The sequence below is a fragment of the Camarhynchus parvulus genome, chromosome 8 (genome assembly GCF_901933205.1).
Source record: "Camarhynchus parvulus chromosome 8, STF_HiC, whole genome shotgun sequence".
In the NCBI taxonomy this organism is placed as follows: domain Eukaryota; kingdom Metazoa; phylum Chordata; class Aves; order Passeriformes; family Thraupidae; genus Camarhynchus; species Camarhynchus parvulus.
Window position 1 is genome coordinate 8,810,503 of NC_044578.1, and position 19,276 is coordinate 8,829,778.

The 19,276-nt window shown below is 52.2% G+C and overlaps 1 protein-coding gene across 1 annotated transcript; it reads left to right on the forward strand.

The window, feature by feature from the left end:
• Positions 1 to 6,473: 6,473 nt before the first annotated feature.
• On the forward strand, positions 6,474 to 18,670 carry LOC115906455. The gene is made up of 3 exons (XM_030953623.1): positions 6,474 to 7,239; positions 7,330 to 8,360; positions 18,146 to 18,670. Exons 2-3 carry the CDS (start codon positions 7,883 to 7,885, stop codon positions 18,325 to 18,327), a joined length of 660 nt encoding a protein of 219 aa, XP_030809483.1. The 5' UTR covers positions 6,474 to 7,239; positions 7,330 to 7,882; the 3' UTR covers positions 18,328 to 18,670.
• The last annotated feature ends 606 nt before the right edge of the window (positions 18,671 to 19,276 follow it).

A 19,276-nucleotide genomic window follows, 5' to 3' on the forward strand; every position in this document is an offset into this window, starting at 1 on the left:
AATAATCAAACAAAGCACTTACATTTCAGGTGCATGTTGGACGCTTGTTAAAGAAAGCCTAAAAGTGTAAAGTCTTCTGGTAGCAGCCATTAACCCATGTGGTGACTGGGAGCCCTGGAGGTGCTGGCAGGGTTATAAATCATGCAAGGGGTGGATGAAGGGCCAAGAGGCACAGACAAAACACAACAGCAAAACAAATCTGAGGACAGAAAGTCAGTGTGCAGGATGCCTCGGGGCAGGGAAGGCAGGTCAGGGAATAGGAGGAGATGTGCAGAGGAGCAGAGTGCACTCAGACATTGAAAGGGGAGAGTTCTGCTTCATTGGCATGAGCAAGCAGTAGTTGCACAGGGTAACTGAAAGCAGTCATAGCTTAAGATGGGAACTATAGGATGTCTGTCTGCTGGGGTCAAACTTCCTTTCCTTGGGGTACAACTCCACAGACAGAACTTGTTTTGAGACAGAAGCCTCAGCATTTGGGCTCTCTCAGTGCCCAGATCCCAGGGTCACCCTCAGCAGAGTTTGGTTCTGGAGAAAAGGTCTGGTGCAATGTCATTGAAGCTCAGCATCACCATGAACTGCTGTTCCATCATTCACCTGCTCTCCCTGAATTGTCTGAATGTGCATGGACTTAGGGGATGTGGCTTAGTTCTTTGCTCTTCTCTCTGATGAAATAAATAAAGCATGTAAGTAATTTTTAGACTTATCTATAGATCGTTCTGTTTGTCAAAAGCATCAAAGAGTGCTTCAGGGAAGAAGGAAATATGAAGTTCCCTGTGCTTGATGGGACAGATAAGATGTGGATTCCCATTGCAGTGAAGAAGACTCAAGTTGGATTCACCAGAAAAAGCCATAACTCAGCACTGAAGGACAGAACCAACTGCAAAACTCTCACTGATGGGAGACCTCCTTCATTTGGGGAACAGCAGGTTCAGCCAGAAGAACACACCACACAACTAACATTTTAAAAACCAAGAGCTTTGGTAAGCTGTGGAAAATTTCATGTAGCATCAGTAGACATTTAATTCCTTCATTGCAGTAAAGTGCAGGAGTCAAAGGATTCTGTCTCCATGTAGTTAACAGCCTATGCTAAAAAAATCCTGCCCTGCTCATTAGGAATGTCACCTTCACTCTTAATTTCAGACTTTCAAACTTGAAGTGAACATTTCCCTGGTTAAATTACTCTTTGGTAGCAGTAAAAAAAAACCAACAAAACAACAACATGCAGCACTTCCATCGCAAAATAAAAAGATGGAAGGGATGCAATCCCACCTCTGGTTGTGCACAGGTTAAAAGTGGTTTCCATACTTGTTGAAAACATTTTTTTTCTTTTCCTTGTTCTGCTCCTGAGTTTATCCTATTCCAAAGTAATCAAGCGTTTTGCTGCCACTGCCAATCACAGCTGTGTGCTGCTGACAAGAGAAGCTTGCTGCTCAAGCTGGAGCACCACGGGATGCTCCAGGCAATGCCCCTGCTGGGATGCTGCAGAGCTCAGTCCAGACTGGAGCTGTTTCACGCTCCTGTCACTCAGTCCAGGGCTCCTACAGTTCACCAGGAGTTGGCTGACCTTGCCAGACCTGAACAGAGGAAAGGGATGATCTCAGGCATTGTCAGCCTTCCATCCAGGAGGGCTGTGCCCACTTCTCTCCTCTATTCCAGCAGCCACAGTGGCTGGATGTTCCCTTCTGGGTTCCAGCATCTGCACACGTGGCTCTGGAGCATAGGAAAAGGAGTGTTACCCACTCCCATTCAGGACACAGGCACATGTTCCAGTCCCCCTCTGCCATCAGTTCCTTTGATGTGAGTGTGCCTGTTGTGGCAGGGATGGCCAGGACGTGGCCTCAGGGGCTGTTTTCCTACCTGTGAGGCTGGGGTCAGTCTGCAGACACAGGTACAACCTGGGCAGGCAGCAACATGGGGCTCAGGCATGCAATGAATGCGCTGTGAGACACTGAATGAGTGCCTGGGAAATAGCAGGTGAGGGTTCTGAAAGGTGCTGGGGAAAGGGCACGGCGGGAGCACAATCTGCAATGCAGAAGAGAGCACTGCATCACCTCTCGTGTGAGGTGGCAGATTAATCAGGAGTCACAGAGTGCATTTGTAACCTGCCTGGCAACCCAGCAGTGCTTCTCAACCCTACCCAGCTCTCTCTCCACACCTGAAAAACCAGCATAACTTTACAGGTCACTCATTAAAACAGGTCCTGCTCTGGGAGGAGAAAATACTGGAGCAGGGATGTGGTGAGGGGCAGGCAGCAGAGCCCCTCCTGGGTGTGTCTGTAGGGAATGAGGACTGGCATCTGGGGAGGTCTCTGCTCCTGTACCTCTGCCTGCAATGAGGGGGATATTTCAGGGAAGGAGGTAAGTTTTCCTGGTTGCCTTGCTCAATTCCTTCATTTCTTCCTTCCTCTACCATTGTTGATGCTTGAAGTTTCCTCCTGAAGCTCATATATCAGCAGGTGGACAGGCACCTCAGTCCTGCCCTTTCAAGCTCTCTGAAAACTCCAACAGGTTTGCATCCATACAGTTTTTTCTCCATTTTTTATGAAAGAAACACCAGGTAAGGTTTGTTTTTTTTTTTTTGGATCTACATATCCAGCTTAGATGGCAGAGAAGATAGAAAATGTACAGACTGCCAGCTTCTCCCTCCGGATCGCTTTGAGAGGTTTTGGGGGGTGTCAGATGCACACAGCCTGGCTCACCTTCTCACTGGATTTCAGGACAGCAAAGCTGTGAGTGGAAAGAGATGTGGAAAAACAGTACTCTCCCACCTGTTGGGGTGAGGCCTTCCTGTTCTGCTTTTGTCAGACTTACCCAGATAACTCCCAAAATGCTTTTCAGCCATTTTTACCTATTTTCTGTCCAAGCAGCACTTTCTAGAGTTGCAAACAAAACATGTAATTCATTCTTCTCACCTCACCTCCACTGCAACTACTCCTGTTGCCCTGGGTTTGTTTGTTTGGGAGATGTTCCCGTTTCTTTCATGAAGCAAGCTTTTCATGCTGGATAATTTTGTGCTTGCCTTTAGCCTCTCAAGTCCTTTGAATAAGCCAAGCTGTCCATGAGATGGTGCCACACGCAGAGTTAAAACCCTACTTTGCTTACCAGAGACAGCACACAGGGAACAGTCTTCCTAGGCACTGCATTTAATAGGGCATATTTATTATGTCTATTATTATTATAATCTGGACTTCTTCAGCTTTGGATACATGAATAATACAGCATCAAAAAAAAAGAAGTTTTTAAAAAGGTGCTTTTATATATAGATAGATAAAGATAGCTCGCTGTGATTCATCTGCTAAAAATTGCTGCTGCTCCTTGTTTGTTTGTTTTGTTCAAGCAGAAATCGCTGGGCAAGATGAATGCCAGGAATGGGAATACAGGATAAGCCTGAATTTCACAACTTCTTGTCATGCTGGAAGGTTGCTGTCAAAACTTTGGTGCAGGTCTGGAATTTGCTTAGAGATGAAGTCGCAGCTCCGGGGCGCAGCGCAGCAGCCGAGCACAGCCAGGCAGGGAGGCAGGGAAGAGCAGCTGGCCCATGCAGGGATGAATGAAGGTCAGCTTGCCTCCTCCAGGGGAAGGCTGCAGGGACTGGAGCAGGAGCTGTGCAGCCCCCACGAGCCAGCATCTGGCCAGGAATGTCCCCCTGCACAGCTAAAATTTGAGTGGTTCCAGGGAGTCCTGTGATGAGTGTTTTACCTGGTGCCGTATGAGGGTGTCAGTTGCTGTGCCTGTTCTTCTGGCCAGGTGCAGAGGTTTCTCTGGTGGGGATCGGGGTTTGGAGTCATCAGCAGCACAGAAGAGACACAAAAAACCCTTCAGGCTGTAAAAACGACCCTTGGGCAGACAAATGTCTTGCTAAGAAGTACAGATGGAGGTATTGCTGCTGGAGCTGCACCTCCTGACTACATTTTTGGCCAACTTCTGCATAGCTCTGAGCCAGGGAGAGACACAAAGCCCTCCCAAGCCACGGCACAGTGCACAGCAATAAACTCCAGCTCTGCTCTCCACCACTACAGCTGTTTGCACCTGACAGGTGTTGCCACATCCACAGCCTGTGGCCTCCTGGTCCCTCACGTGTCACAACAGAGCAGGCAGCAGTGGAGCTGGGATCAGCATCAGATCTCCAGATCTGGTGTAGAACCTGGGCTTTGCCTTCTGTAGAGATCCTGGGATCTGGTTCCAGTCACAGACAGGAGTCCAGACTGTCTGCTCTGGGCATTGCTAGTCGTGTGTCAGAGTGGTTTTTCAGCCCTGCATGGACACAGCCATCACCAAAGTTGTGTCCCAATGGTCAGTTGGATCCTGCCTTGGTGGAAATAAAACACCAGTGCTTTGACTGTAGCTTCACAGATGATAAGCCATAAAATAAAAATACTAAGGAAATAGCTGTAACAAACACTTGACATCCATCGTGAGGGACAAGATCTGTCTTAACCCACTAAAACATTATTTGTTCTTTTTCCCAGGGGCCAAAACACAGCTCTTCTGCATGAGATATGTGTGTCATTGGATATGTGTGTATCCCTAAATTTAATTTGTCCAATTGCATTAGGACAAGCAGCTAATTCCAAAATTCATTTTGTTTCCATAATCAACCCCTCTGCCAAATGGCATTTGGGTAGAATTGTGGAGATTGTGATTTTTATTTAAAGTGATTTATTGAAATCATTAGCAATGTTCCCTAAGTGGAATCCATGGCAATCCTTTTAATCTTCCCCCCATCACAGTAAATGCAAACATTTTTTTTAATAATAGAGAGATTGAAATATAAGGTTATTAAAATCCACACTTGTGTATCTCTCCATGCTCTCTCCCTCTGTAATGGGCTGGAAACCATAACTGTGGAAATAAAGGCTCCCTTTCAGACCGGAGATGCAGAGAGTGTATAATGAGCAGTTAAGCTTCTATTTAGTCACTTTGAATTGATAAGGGTGTTAATGAAAATGAAAGGAGCCAACATGATTTCCGCTGCAGAGAAATACAAATGGTGGGGGAGTGTTTTTTTGGTCGTGCCCTAAGCCCCTTTAATGGAGTCAGTGTCTGCAGCAGAGCTCAGAGCTTCCCCGGGTGCTTTTCCAGCCTTTTCCCACAAGTACTCAGTGGAGGCCTAGGAAACTGAGGGGGTTTGCCCTGTGTCCCACTGGAGCAAGGTCTGGGCTGTTGTCACCAGCTGTCCCCAGGCACACAGAGAGCTGCCCCTGTTGCCCTCAGCTCTGATTAATCTCCCCAGGTACCCACACCTTTACAAACCCTCTGCCTCCAATCCTCAGCTCCATCCCCTCCTGGGAATACAGGCGTACAGCACGGTGGGAGCCTGCCTGGGACAGTCACAGCTGAAGCCAGGCACAGGGGTGGGTCAGCTGGACCAGGTGCTCTCCTGTTCCCTCTGCTTGATGCACTGGTGCCATGGCAACTGCTAGCACCAAACAGCTGTGGTGAAAGGACAGCTTTGGAGCAGCTTCAATCCCCAACAACCAGTGGCCATGTCCTCGGGGTTGTTCTCTCCTCCTAAGAACCCCAGGCAAAGGATGTGCCTCTGAGCAGAGCAAAGCCAGACCGCACTGTGCCACCCCTGCACAGAGCCCAAAACTCACTTCACATTGAAAAGTTCTTATAAAAAATAATATTGCCATATTTTCCATCTTGGAAGGATAAAAGCTGGTGTGGAGAATCTGACAGAGGAGCCATTTGCCCTTAGCTCCTGAGTCCTGCCCTGGCCCTCAAAACATCTCTGCAGCTTCATGCTCTGGAGGCAGAGTAGCAGCTCCAACTCGGGACATCAAGATGCTGGGGCAGGGGGACATCAGGACTTATCCCATTGCAGGATATATATTAATGCAGCTGCCCAGATATTCTTCTCTAACTAGTCACAGCCCTGTCGCTTGTGAGAAGAAATTTTAGGATGTTGTTCAATGGTCCTGGGCACCAGAAGTGACTGTGACACGGTCCATGCACATTCCAGGGAAGGTAGAAAAGCTTTTTCCTCTACATTTTCTTTGCTCCTGGGCTGGTACAATCTGTCCAATCACCAACCCAAACCCTGGTGATATTATTGCACGGGAGATGTTGCCATTTTATTCTATACTCTTCCAACCCCCAGGCAGCTGGCAGGATTGCTGCTGGCTGATAAACACACACACACACACACACACACACACACACACACACACACACACACACACGCACACACAAAGTTAATCTTTTGCTGTTGTTTCTCAGAAGCTCCATTTGGCTGCTTTCAGGCTTATTGGGGTGATTTTCTTGCCCCTGTGACAGCTGTTTCTTACATGGGGAAGCAGCAAAAAAAAAAAAAAAAGAAAAGGAAAAACAAAGGGGGCTGTGATTTATTTTCACCTCCAAATATAGAAAGTCAATTTCGCCCTCTCTAAGATTTCTTCTTCCTCCTCTTTAAATATATCCCACTGCCTTTAAACCAAGCCAGCAACTCCGTGATCGCAGAGATCCCACCACTAAGGCAGATGAGCTGTATTTGTCGGGAACGCGAACCAGTTTAAGACCATTATCAAGGTGACCACGGAGGCTGGCTCTTACCAGTTGGCACAGACAGCTTAGCAGGGAGGGGAGACGGCGCGGGAGCTCAGCCTCAAACCCTCCGTGCTTTCTGCAAAGCAGTCGTCCCTCCGATGCCCAAACTTTGCGGGGCGGAGGGAGCGGGGCTGCGGGGAGCATCACTGCTGCGGGATGCCGGCGGTGGGATGGATGATGTCCGCCCCGCTCCCGCCGTGTGATTCCTGCCTGCCGCCGGCTCCGCTCCCAGACAAAGGCTGAGCTCAGCGCCCGCGGGCGGCTGGACCTGGGCTACCCACGCCAGCGCTCCCCACCTTCCCCTGCACCTCCCCGGGAACATCCAGCAGACGGATCAAAGCTCATCTTTTGTCACCGCAAGGATTAACTCCCCGGGGAGCGGCGGCGGAGGCTGAGCCCACGCTCCCAGCCTGCTTCCCAGCACGCTCAGGAGTTTCGGAGCCAAGCTCCCGGCAGCTAATCCCCCTCGCAGCCGCAGCCGGGGAGGCTGGGAAGAGCCGGCAGGTGAAGGGACAGCAGGGAAGGGGACGGGGAGGAGTGTCACACGCACACACACGCACCGCACACGGCAGCGGATCGGATCGGATCGGATCGGCGGCTGCCTGCGGGGAGCTCCGCAGGGACCCAGCACGCAATGAAGCCAGCTGGAGCATCAGGAGAGAGGATCTGTTCGCTTGGAAAAGTCTGTAAGGTAAAACCCGCTTCTGGAGTGGGCTGGGGAGCGGGTGCTGGGCTCTCTGCCGGCGTGCTCGTTGTCTCTGACTTGGTTCTGTTTTTAAAGGAATCGATCGGGAGATGCCGGTAGAAGAAGTTGCTGAGAGCCAGGCTGGAATGAACGGCCCGGAGCTGCGCGCCGCCGACCCCGTCGCACAGCGGAGCAGCTGAACTTTGTGGGGTCTGAGCATTTGTCTCCTCTGCGGACGGGAGAGCCAGGACCGCACCGCGCACCCCGCGCCTGACCGAGCCTGGGGCAGAGCCAAGGGGGGATTTCTGTCTCGCCAAGGACCAGCGCCTCTGTAAAAAAAAAAAAAAAAGCTGGAGAAGGGCAATTTATCTTTCTTTTCCAGATGACTGAAAATATCTACAGGATCCTGTCTCCCCGGTTTTCATCGGTGAGTAGCATAAGGGACAGGCGGCTGAGGAACAAAAATGATATCGGTCAAAATCATTCCAGCACCTACTTTTTCCTAAGGAACTTCATGCCCGTAGGGGTTTTCTGCGGGCATTTCCAAGAGTGAGACGAGGTACCACAGATGCATCCCTACCGGAGCATGTAAGAATTTGCAAATGAGAAACGTACCCCATCCAGACCTTCTCTGCCCGCTTTGCAGTACATGGTTTGGTGTAAGCACAGCAATTCTCACCTCTTTCTCTCCCTTTTAAGTCTCTTGAGCTTGGAGACCTCTTTCCTCATTGCAATTATGATTATTTGCAACATCAGTGCCATCAAAGATTGGAGCACTTTCCTTTCCCAAATCCTCCCCAGCGTTAACAAGACTCTGAACTTGGTACAGCAAGTGGAAGCCACCACCAGCTCGGTGGTGAGTGTCCTCCAGGACCCCGAGCAGGACAACTACCTGTCCAATAGCCAGTCCATGAACTCCAGCAACTTCACAGCTGGCCTGGACCACTTGTTCCAGTACTCATACTCGGACAATGACCAGCTCTACAAGGAGTACAAACCCCCTCCTCGAGATGCCATTCCTCTGCCCAAGGCTGTCCTCTACCTCCTCATGGCAGCCCTGGTGGTGGTGGCAGTGGCGTACGCCATCGTCGGGCACCTCATCAAGGACCTCATTTACGACTTTGTAGGTGAGTGTGGGCTTCATGCATTGTGTGCTTGCGGCCAAAAAGAGCCTGCTGCCAAGGCTGGACGTGCTGCCTTGCGTGTCTCCTTTGATTTGGGTGGGTTTTAGACCAAGCTTTGACCCTTTGACATTTGCAAGAGTGTTGGTTTATCTAATGTGCTGGGTTCTCCAAACTGAGTTCTGTGTTGACTATCTTCCCAGAGAAAATCCTTGGGTTTAGCCCCCTTCCTAAAGGAGCAGATCTTGTGCCTGTGTGCATGTGCATAAATGTGTGTGCGTGAGTCTGGGCTGCCAAATGACTGTAAAATCCCTTGGCCAGTTTCAACTGAGCTTGGATTGGAGGTCTCCAACATGAAAAGTTTCATGGCAACAGCTACCTGAGCACAGGATAACAACCCACTAGTGCATAGTGAAAGAAAATCTGCCATATGAGCTTAACCCCTTGTTAGACACCAGTGAGTCTACAAACTCCTAGGAAACACAGCTCAGCAGTCTGGTTGCCTTAGAACAGCCATCACAGCCCCTGCAACAAATCCATGCAATGGCAGCCCAAAGAGGGTACATTTCTTTGAGATTTGGCTTCCTCTTCTTTGGTTTCATCCTGTTGCTGATGAATGCTGTCCCTCTCCATCGGGGCCGAGAGCACAAACACTGCTGGCTGCTGTGGTCAGGCACAGGTGCTTGGCTGCTTGTGACAAGCCTTCAATGGATACTCTTGCTCTTTTCCCCATAATTTGTAAGGCTGGTCGTGCTGGGGAGTGCAAATGTGCCCAGTTTCCATCTGAACCCCTGGTACTTTTGGCTCCTACATCCTGACAGCCATCCTGTCCTTCTGAGGGTCAGGGCCCTGCTTCAGTTACAGTTTTCCAGCTTGGATAGGGATCCAGAAGGGATCCCCAGAGGGATTTAAGCTCCTGGCTCCTGCAGATGTGCACAATCCCCAAAAGCTCTGGCAACAATGCCCTGCACAGGGAAACGAGGCTGAAATCCCTTTGCACAGCCTTGCTCTGAGCCTGACCCCCAGTCAGGGTTGAAGCCCTGCGGGCTTCATCTCTGCAGGGGGAGGGAGATCACACTCATCTGGAACAAAATCCACGTGTTCATTCATGATTCCGCTTTATCTCCCTGCTCCTGGGACACAGGAGACACAGAGCAGCCAAAACTCCAACCATGCCTGGGGGTGGGCAGCACCCCTGCCTTGCTGAGGGGAGGGCAAGCCAAGCCCTTTGGGCAGAAGGTCATGTCTGGGAAAGGGCCAGCAGGTCCAGGACACAGGGATTTAGAGGGGGGTTATTTGGGACAAGAGAGGTCAAACCTCCTGCAGGGAGCAGTACCGGGGGTCTCACATGAGGCTGAGCCTAGAAAACAGCGGGGAGCTGCTGCTGAGGAGTTTTTCTTCGCTCCAGATGGAAGGAAACTGATATATTGTCTTAAAGTGTTAAATTTAACACTTAATCAGCAGCTTGCTGGGGCTGTGCTCATCTGATTTAGTGCTGCCTTCCCCACAAAGGTAGGCAGTGGGGACAGCGCCTAAAAATATACCCACTCCTGCCCAAGAAGCTCAAAGGACCAGGTCAGGCCAGGTTAGAAACTGCCCCGAGGCAGGGCCAGTCCAGTCCCAGTGTCCCTGCAGAGCAGACACCCCTGCCCCCATTGCTGTGGCCCCCAATGCAGGAGAGCAGAGATTTGGGTGCTCAAAGCACCCCTTGGGTGGGTGCTGCAAAGCTGGGCAAAATCCACAGAAATGCCCTGTCCCTGCAGGCTCAGAGGGGGGCTGCAGCTGCAGTCAGGGGCACCTGGGCCCCAGGTGTGCTGCTTCCATCTCAGCACCATTGTTCCCTGCTGACCTTTAACTTGAGCCTCTGCGTGGGACGAGGTCAGCAGGGTGCCCCTTCTCTTGCAAAGCCCTTTGCAAAGGGACTGCCACAGCCTTCCACAGCACCACGGCCATCCCAGGGGCTGGGCAAGCACAGGGACAGCACTGGGGTCTGCCTGCTTCCTGACGTTTTGGAAGAAGCCTTTCCCCAGTTTAACACCCCTTGCTGAGGGCAAAGCATCCTCCCTGCCCCGGGTGAGGTAACATCTCTCCAAGTTAGGGTCAGAAATCCAAATGTGAGCTTCTTCCTCCTCCAGGCGGAGGGGAGAAGGCACTTCCCAAACTCCAGCAGCACCCCTCAGTGCTGAAGGCTGCCTCCAGCTCATCCTAGTTAGCACTCCAGGCCCATCTTCCCACAGTTTTTACACTTAAAATGAGCCAGTCCTCGGAGGAGAGCGGATGAGACCATGTTTGTTAACACTGCCAAGGAACAGCCTTTAAAGAGAAGGGGTATCATTTGAATGAATTTGCATAAAATTACTCTAGGGACTGGACAGAGAGACCAAGGGACAGTAAATAAGAATCTGCTCTATTAGCTGCCTTAACACAATGCCTGGATTGGTATACTCGGCAGGAGCTCCAGCCTCTGCTATCAGCATTCCTGCACTAATCATGTTCAGAAATACACAGGGAGAGATGGAAATAAGATGCCAAAGGGCTGGAGCCTGTTTCAGGGAGATTAAAGTGGGAATAGTTAATCGCTGCTTTAAACAGTCACTTGGAGGCAGCGGGGATGGTTGTGACTCCTCAATAACAGCTTGCGGGACGTGGCTTGGGGAGTCAAAGCACCAGCCAGGCCCCTGCTCCCACAGGAACAATCAGAAGCGGGTGCTGGGCTCAGTTTTAGATGGTGAAGGGGTTCTTGGGATGGTGCCAAGGTTTCTCCCTGCAAAATCTGAACGGGTATTTGAGACACCGACACCTCTCTTGCAGATGCTTCTTAAAAAATCAATTAGAGCTTGCCCAGGCATCCCCAGGGGGACATGAGCACTGCTGTGATGCCCAGCAGGCTGGGGAGGAGTGGAAAATGGGAGCTGCATGGGAGAAGGAGGAAAGATGCATTGTTGGAGAGTAGGAGGGCAGAGCACTTCTGGGTATGGATAAGAGGGCTCTGAAAGAGCCCCTCTTCAGCTCTTCCTGGAGAGCCCCAAACACCTTCATTTCTCTCCAGTCCCTCCTGCTGGCTCTGAGCTGACCAAGTCTCACGTTTGGCTTTCCCAAAACTCATCAGATGTCTATGCTTGGGGCTGGACACGAGCTCCCCGAGGAGGGTGGGAGGAAGGCTCCTGCGTGAGCGCGGCTCAGACCCCAGCAGCAGCCAAGGCAAATTGGGTCGAAGCGTTTGGAAAGCTGCTTAACTCTGGAGCGCTGGAGAGCTGCCAGAGCCGGCGCTGCGGCGAGGAGCGGGCTTGGCAAATGACAAGGCTGTCACCGCCGTACGAGGCGCCTAATTACTGCAATCCCGGGAATCTGCCCGCCCTCCCTCCTCCGGCCCCAGCAGCTCGCTGAATATCGCTCCTATTTAAAAGTTAAAAAAAAAAAAAAAAAGGAGGAAAAAGGGGGGAAAAATAAAAAGTTTGACTGGAAACAAAGCTGTTGCCATGGAGACTGCACGCGTGTGGTCGCCGGGAAAGGGGAAAGCATCATCTCCTGCACGGGAACCGCACGGGAAGGAAGGGTCTGCTGGGCTGCGTGGGAGCAACGCCTGGCAGGAGACCTTGGCTGCTGTCAGCCGGTTCAGCCAAGGGCTCCTGCGGGCTGCTGATCTCCAGAGGAGACCTTGGAGGGAGCTTTTCCCTCGGGAATGGGCCCAAGGCAGATGCCCAGCAGGTTCACTGGCACTGGCAGGACTGTGCTGGTCGATGGCTTTAGGACTGCTCAAAGCCCCGTGCCATCCTCGGAGCAGGGTCTTTCATTTCTTTGCCCTTTTGACCCACCAGCCACATTTTTGTTTTTCAGCCTTATCTCCAACCTCCACATTTCAGGCTTCTTTAGGAAACGGTCTCCTTGAACAAAGAAACTGCATGAATGTGGCATTGCTGAAAACAGCTGCTGAGTGATCCTGCAGGGACACGGGATCCACTTTTAATTGCTCCACACAGAACCACAGGGCTCTGAGGATAATTCAGCCCATGGCAGGGATTGCAGACAGCATCTTAGGTCCATCAGAGAGGACTTATACCTCTTCTTTTCCAGCTCTGTTTTGAGGATAATTCCTTTGCCTCACAAAGTTGTGGGAAGAAACGACGTCAGGTTCCCTTCTGCTTTTCTATCTTGGTTCTAACCCACCTCTCACAGTGATCCCCTGCCTGTTTCCTTTCTGGTGCGTGGGGTGCATCAGGAGTTCCTGAGGTGTTCTTTGGGGAAGCAGTGGCTGCTGTAGGATAACTCACCACTCCCCCTCACAGGCTGGGGCTGTTGGCTGGACAAGGAGCCACAGTGGTGTGACCCTGCACAAAGGGCCCACTCCAGGACAGCTGCATTTGAGGCCAAACCTTTGAAGCTCAGAGCTGGAGGAGAGGAATGGCTTCCAGCACACACTGCCAGGCATTGACCAAGGCCTCAGGGAGGCACCATCCCACAGCAGCCTTCCCATTCCTGCCATCATGTGGTGCAGGGATGGGCTGTGTCAGGTCCTGGGGCGAGGGCTGAGTTTGTCTGCTGCCCTGCAAGCACTGGTCTCCCTTGAGCTGAGACCCAGCACGGCTCCTCACTCTCTGGTCACCTTCACTCTGCCTCTGGAACACATGGATAGCAAATATCCACCCCCAGGACCATGCCTGCCTCCCACCTACCCCATCTGAGCCACCACCTCTCAGAGACCCATTCTCTGGTGCTGCAATGCTGCCTGATGGGTGGGACTGGGATCAAATGCAGGCTTGGTCCAGGGTTGCTCTGGTGCATGCAGAGAAGCTGTTTTTAAGAGAATATCATAATTAATTGAGTGCCTTTTCCACGTCACCCCTTTTCCCACCAGATGCTTCCTGCTGGTGACAGCTCTGCAGAGGAGCAGTGTCCTTACCTGTCCATCTGCAAAGCAGAGTGCTCATGCTCTTTGGGGTGCAGGACAATTTTGACTCAGCCAGCACAGCAAAGCTGAGAAATTTCTGCAAAACAGGGAAGGAGAACAAACCCTAACATCACATTCATTTAGAAAGAAGTGAATCTGAGGGGGAAAAGGGGAGTTTCTAACAAATTACTGTCACCAGGGGCAGACACAGATTTGCCATCAGAGCAAACCTGGGAGTTATCTGTTGATTTTGCTAATGGATAAATAGAATCTATCCGGCAAATGAGACAGCTACACCATCCAGCTGTGACTGCTGCATCATGTCAAAGACACGAGGGATACCCTTGAACTCATCTCCATCAGGAATGCTCCGGCCAGAGCTGGCCCTGCCTTGCTGCAGAGCAATGTGGTTGCTGGGTCAGGACTTGTTTCAAAGAAAGAGGTGCTTCTGCTCCTGCTGATGGGAAAAGAGCTTTTTTAGCAGCTGCTTTCACACCCAGCTCCATTTAAAGCAAAACTAGAGCACGAGTTTGATTGTTCATCGAACATGTCACCCCTTCCTTTCCTGTTTCCATCTCTACAGGGACTGTGAATGTCTCACTCACCAGGCAGCATTTAAATTTCAGCCCTTTCTCCCACCCCCTTCTGCTCTTCTGCCTGGGCTGTCTCTTTTTCAGCAGCGGAAATGCCTCATACACATCCCACCCTGCCACCAGCGAATGCAGGGGACCGTGCCACCCCCTTGGGGTGACATGGAGCACATGGCAACCCTGAGCCCCTCTGCACCCAGACAACAGGAGGCTGCTCCCTGCTGCCTGCCCTGTCAGGGGTTTCTGGGCAAGAACCAGCTGCTCATGTGAGAAGGGCACACTGTGACATCTGGGCATCCCCAGTGTTTTTGTGTCCCCAAAAATACAGCATATCCCAGGGGTCCTGCTTCCAGGGGTGGTGTCAAAGGCTGGGACAGAGACAGGCAGGTGCAGGGGCATTTTGTGTCAAATCACTCTGCTACTTGGGGATAATAATAATAACAACAGAGTTGCTATTCCATAGCTCCTGATTTGCCAGTCTGCACTATCTCCTCTCTCCAGCTGTTTCGGATCAATCATTCTGTATTGATCTCACCCCACCTCAGCACTTCCCACCTCTCCACTGGCCCTGCAGATGCCAGCAGGCACTCTGAGCCTCGGCAGCATCTGACCAGCTGGAAGAGGTGCCTCTGGGTCAGATGCTGCTCCTCAGCCTGGCTCAGAAAGTCACTTTGTTCTTCTCTTTTATCCAAGACATTCACATACACACCCCTGGGCATGCCCTGGATTTTGCAGCATGTGTTATGAGCTCCTTCCAGTGGCTGGGTAGGGGCAGGCAATGCTTCTTCTTATCTCCAAAGTGTGACTGTCCTGGGTGTGGATGTGCCACTGCTCCAAGAGCACACTGTGTGATCCCTCCTCACCCCAGCTCTGCCTGTAGCTGCCCCAGATCCATTAGGTGTCATTAGGTTCAGCCTAACTTTGCTCACCTTGTGGCTGGAGATTGTATGAACCCTTATGTGGACTTAAATCCAAAAGAGGATTTTGTTTTCCTCTGTGTGTATTTTTGTGGCTCATGCATCCCCCTGCCAGCTGTAGGGGATGGAGAGAGAAATGCCTGACATGGCGCTGAGGGCTGCAGGTTCCTTTGGCCAGTCACCACCACCCCTGGGCTCCCAGCCCTTGGCCACCCCCATTACCCAATTTCACCCCTGTGCAGGGCTCATTACCCAGGGTTTCCAGCCTGTGTTGGCACGTGGTGGGAGGTTGTGCCTCCCATCCCCTGCGAAGTTCCTTCTGCATCAGAGCGAGGTTTAATCCCACTGACCCCAAAGATGTGCAGGTCTCCTCTCTCTTCTCCCTCATCCCTCCCCAGACATGCCATGGGTGACCCCAGGAGACCTTGGTTCCTCACCCTCAGGCTGAGAGGAGCCAGAGGGAGCTGCTGGGGAGGATGGAGCCTGGCTGGGAGGGAGCTGGCGGTGCCTGGCAGGGGACACGAGGGCGCTGACATTTTTATGGTTGTTTCTCCAGGGTCCCGCTGGCAGGAGATCCTCTGCCAGCTCCACGGGGCCTCGCTCGCCTCTTCCACACATGGCAACACGCTGAAGTTACAGGCCATAAATGGCCACAAATAACATGTAATTGTGTAATTACTTCACTCCTTACTTACACAGTCAAATCATAAAGGCATCGCAGTAAATACCCTCTAATGACAGCCTAATTACATCTTCCTGCAGATTACTGGGTAATTAGATCCAGCAGGCTCCAGAAATAATTCCCAGGGAAGCAGAGGTTCGGATTAGCACTCACAATCCAGCCTGCTCTCACCCAGGAGCTGGACTGTGGCAGCCCCACACAGCCACATCCCCTTTGGTGACAATGCACTATGTCACTTCTCCCGTGCCAATGGCTTTTGCTGGTGCCCTTGGTGCTCTCCCAACACACCCACCCCCTGCATTTCTCTGCCTTTACCACAGTGCCTCATCCAGCTCTTGCTTCTCCTTTTGTGCCCACAAATGTCACCAGGGGTTCATCATCTGGCCACCAGGTGCCATTTGCCCCTGCTCACAGGCATGCAACGCTCTTTGCTTCTCGTTGCACACAGCAATCCTTATCCAGTGGCTCCCGGGATATTTGAGGACCCATCACCCCTTTTTCTACAGATTATTCCCCTTCCTCCCTGCTGCTCCCACTGGAGTTTTACGGCTGACGTCAAGGAAGGCGAGCTGAGAACTGTAATAGTATTTGTAGGAGGCAATCTTGTTACTGCCTTCAGCTTCTCCTCACGGCAAGCAGCTGTGTGGGGGCTGCAGCAGCCTGCAAGGCCCTGGGCCCAAGAGGCTCTGTCTGGGATGGACCAGACCACAGGGAAGGTGGTGGAGTGTTTGGCCTTTAGTCTAAACCCAGTAAGGCCAAGCAAAATCAAAGCTGTAAAGGAAAAAAGCCCTAAATGAGCCTTCTGGGCTTGGCTGATTTTCCTTGGGGAAGGGTTGTGATGGGGAGCCCAGCCTCAGGTGGGTTATGCAAGGGAAAGCTGAATGTCCTGGCTGGGACTCAGACACAGGGCTCCCCAAAAACCTTTGGACCACTTCTTTGCTGAGTTTCCCAATCCCTCTTGCCAGCACTGTGGTGGCTGAGGGACCTGTGGTGGTTCTTCTCCTGCCTTTCCTGTTGGACAGCCAGCAAACCCTGCTAGCACAGTGATGAAGGTGAAGAAAATAGGAAAACCAAGGAAAGGCAGTCACTCTCTGGACATATTTCCAGTGCCCAGTGTGGTGGGAGTTCTACCCTCCTTGGAGAGAGCCCCCTCCCCCAGCCAGCCCATGCTGGCAGTGGGGCACAACCCCCTCCACTCCCTGTCCCTGGCAGGGTGGTCACCCACCCTGCTCCAGAGCACGAGCATCATCCTGAAAATCATGTTCTGCTCTCCTGGGGATGCTGTGGCCAAATGGCTTCAGGCTGGGAAAAAAATTCAAATGTTGCATTGCAAAAACAACAAAACTTTTGGCTTTTCTTAAAGAAAAAAAAAAAAAAAAAAAAAAAAAAAAAAGGAGAAGCTTTGGAGCTTTGGGTCTTTCAAAAAAAGCCCAAAATTTGACTTGCAGTGCACACACTGAGCACAGAGAGCACTGAGCACAGTCTCTCTGCTCACACCTGAAGAAATGTCTGGCCACCACTGGTGAGCTGAGAAATGAGATCTTCCATTCACTTCACACCTGGCATCCCACCCTGGCATTTGCCATTATTCAGTCCTAGTTTTGCTGCAAAACTTTTTTCCACAGCCCATGAGAAAGACATCATCTCACTGGGATGACATTTCTGTGTCCCTGCCCCACCAGGAAACCTGTGTCCTCTACCATAACTGAAATGTCCTGTGGGGACAGAAAATACCCCACAGCACAAAGGAGAGAAATTGTGTTCTGTGAGATCCAGTGCCAAGTAAGCAGAGTTCCTCAGGAACAACAAAATCAGGCTGGTCCCTCTGTCTGCCTCCTGGTAGCCACCTCTGCTTTATTTTGGTAGCAGAGCTAAAGCAGAAGGGTGCTGGTGCTCTGCTGCCCACAGCCACAGTTTCTTGGGGCTGCTCTCCCCTCACCTGGGCTTCCCCAGCTTTGGTATCCTCACTGCTGGTGCCTTCCCATCTCAGTGGGCTGTGGCCTCTCACTGCCCAAACAGCCAAGTTTTTTAAAAGACAGCAGTTTGGGGAGCAGCACTGCCTGCTTTCACTCAGCTGCCGTCCCTTGTGCTGCAGGGGATGTTTCAGCCACGCTGGCATCCAGCAGTGACACTGTCTTTTGAAGGGGCATCAGTCACCCCCAGGGTTGTGGCAGTGGCTGGATCAGCTCAGAGCCAGGTCCTGGTGCAAGAAGCACAGCCCCAAAACTGCCATGGAGGGTTTGAGGCCCTGGCATGGCTGTAATGTACTCTCAAGGCAGAAAAGCCATGTCCCAGCCACGTCTCCAGCCCCATTTGGATGACACATTTAATCACTTACTCTGCCTGAGAGCAAAATCCCACTTTAGGAAATAGATTGCTAGAGACCCCAGATGCACGCTTCACTTTGGAGGCACTTCACTGTCATTTTTGGGATTAACAGGGTGATTTCATCTGCCTAAGCCGGGAGGGCTTCCAGAAACCAGCAGCCTGAAAACCATCCCAGAGCTGGGAAGAGCAGAGATCCCAGCACCAGGGGAGTGGAGGGAGCTGAAGGGGCAGGGATGGGCAAGGAACACTCCTGGAGGGGGCAGCACCCAGAGCTAGAGGTAGGGTGTAGCAGGAGGCAGCAATTCTCGAGGATTTTCAGAGCCTTGAGCTCTGGACAAAGAGCTGGAGGTAACCAGGGGCTCGTTTTGTGCTTTTCCCTCCTCCAGACTGGATCTTTGGCCCCAACCCGGATGACAACAGCAACAAGAGCGACATCAACTGCATCAGCAACAGCGTCAACGAGATGAGCGAGATGCCCGAGGCGCCGCAGCGGCAGCACCGGGAGCGGCAGCCCCAGGACGTGGTCATTGCCATCAGCGAGACCTGCCACCTGCCGCAGCAAACGTGACCGGCGCCACGCCCGGGCCGGGCGGGATGGAGCAGCGGGATCGCGATGGAGCAGCGGGATGCACAGGAGGGATGGAGCAGCGGGATGGAGCAGTGGAACAGAGCAGCAGCCGCCCTGCAGGGCCGGGCGGGGAGAGGACGGGATGGGCAGAGCCGGCGCCGTGGAGCAAAGCCCTCCTCCCCCTGGTTTTACCAGCCTCTAAGGACCTTGTGGGGGTGGGTGGCATCACCCCTTCTCCCAGGCTTGTCAGCCCTGTCCTGACGTCTGCCCTTGGGTTTGTGACCCCCTCTTTGTTCCCTGTGAATAGCAAAAAAGAAAAAGCAAATGCAAAATACACCCACCAGACAAAGCTTGCAAGAGAAATGAGCTGCAGAGAGGCTGGACAGGGCTTTGGCATGTGGCTGTCCAGTGGCGTGGGAATGGGGTGGGGAAAAGGGCAAAGGGGACAAGGAGGCTGCAGAGAAATGTGGTGTCTGCGCTTCTGGGGACAGGCCCAGGGCACAGCTGGGAGCTGGGAGCTGCAGAAAGGCACAGAAAGGTCAGCAGGGGCCAGATCCCCCAGTACATTGGTGATCTGCCTGGGCCATCACTCCTGCCTTCAGTTCTGCAGCTCCAGCTCACAGCCCTTTCCAGCAGGTGTGTCCTGTGGCTCTGGGACAGCAGGGTGACAGCCCAGACTGCCCAGGGAGCCTTATTCCTCTGGGCCTGTAACCAAACCAGGGCCATCACATTCCCTCCACCACATCTCTGCCTGAGCCCAGCACCCCCGGCAGGGAGCAGCCCTGTTGGGACCAGGTACAACCCCTTTCTCTGAGGAAATGTTGCTGGAGAGGAGGACAGGGACCCATCTGCATGAAATCCAAACTCTCTGTGGGGGAAAACAGCCCTTGTATGTCTGCATCCTTCAGACTCATCCCAGTGTGAGCACCTCCTATATCACCCCCAGCAT

Excerpts from the sequence above, each read along its gene's own strand:
- LOC115906455 (XM_030953623.1), top strand. The coding sequence starts at position 7,883 with ATGGTTTGGTGTAAGCACAGCAATTCTCACCTCTTTCTCTCCCTTTTA. Across the intron at positions 8,361-18,145 it reads CCTCATTTACGACTTTGTAG|ACTGGATCTTTGGCCCCAAC; the intron begins GTGAGTGTGGGC and ends TCCCTCCTCCAG.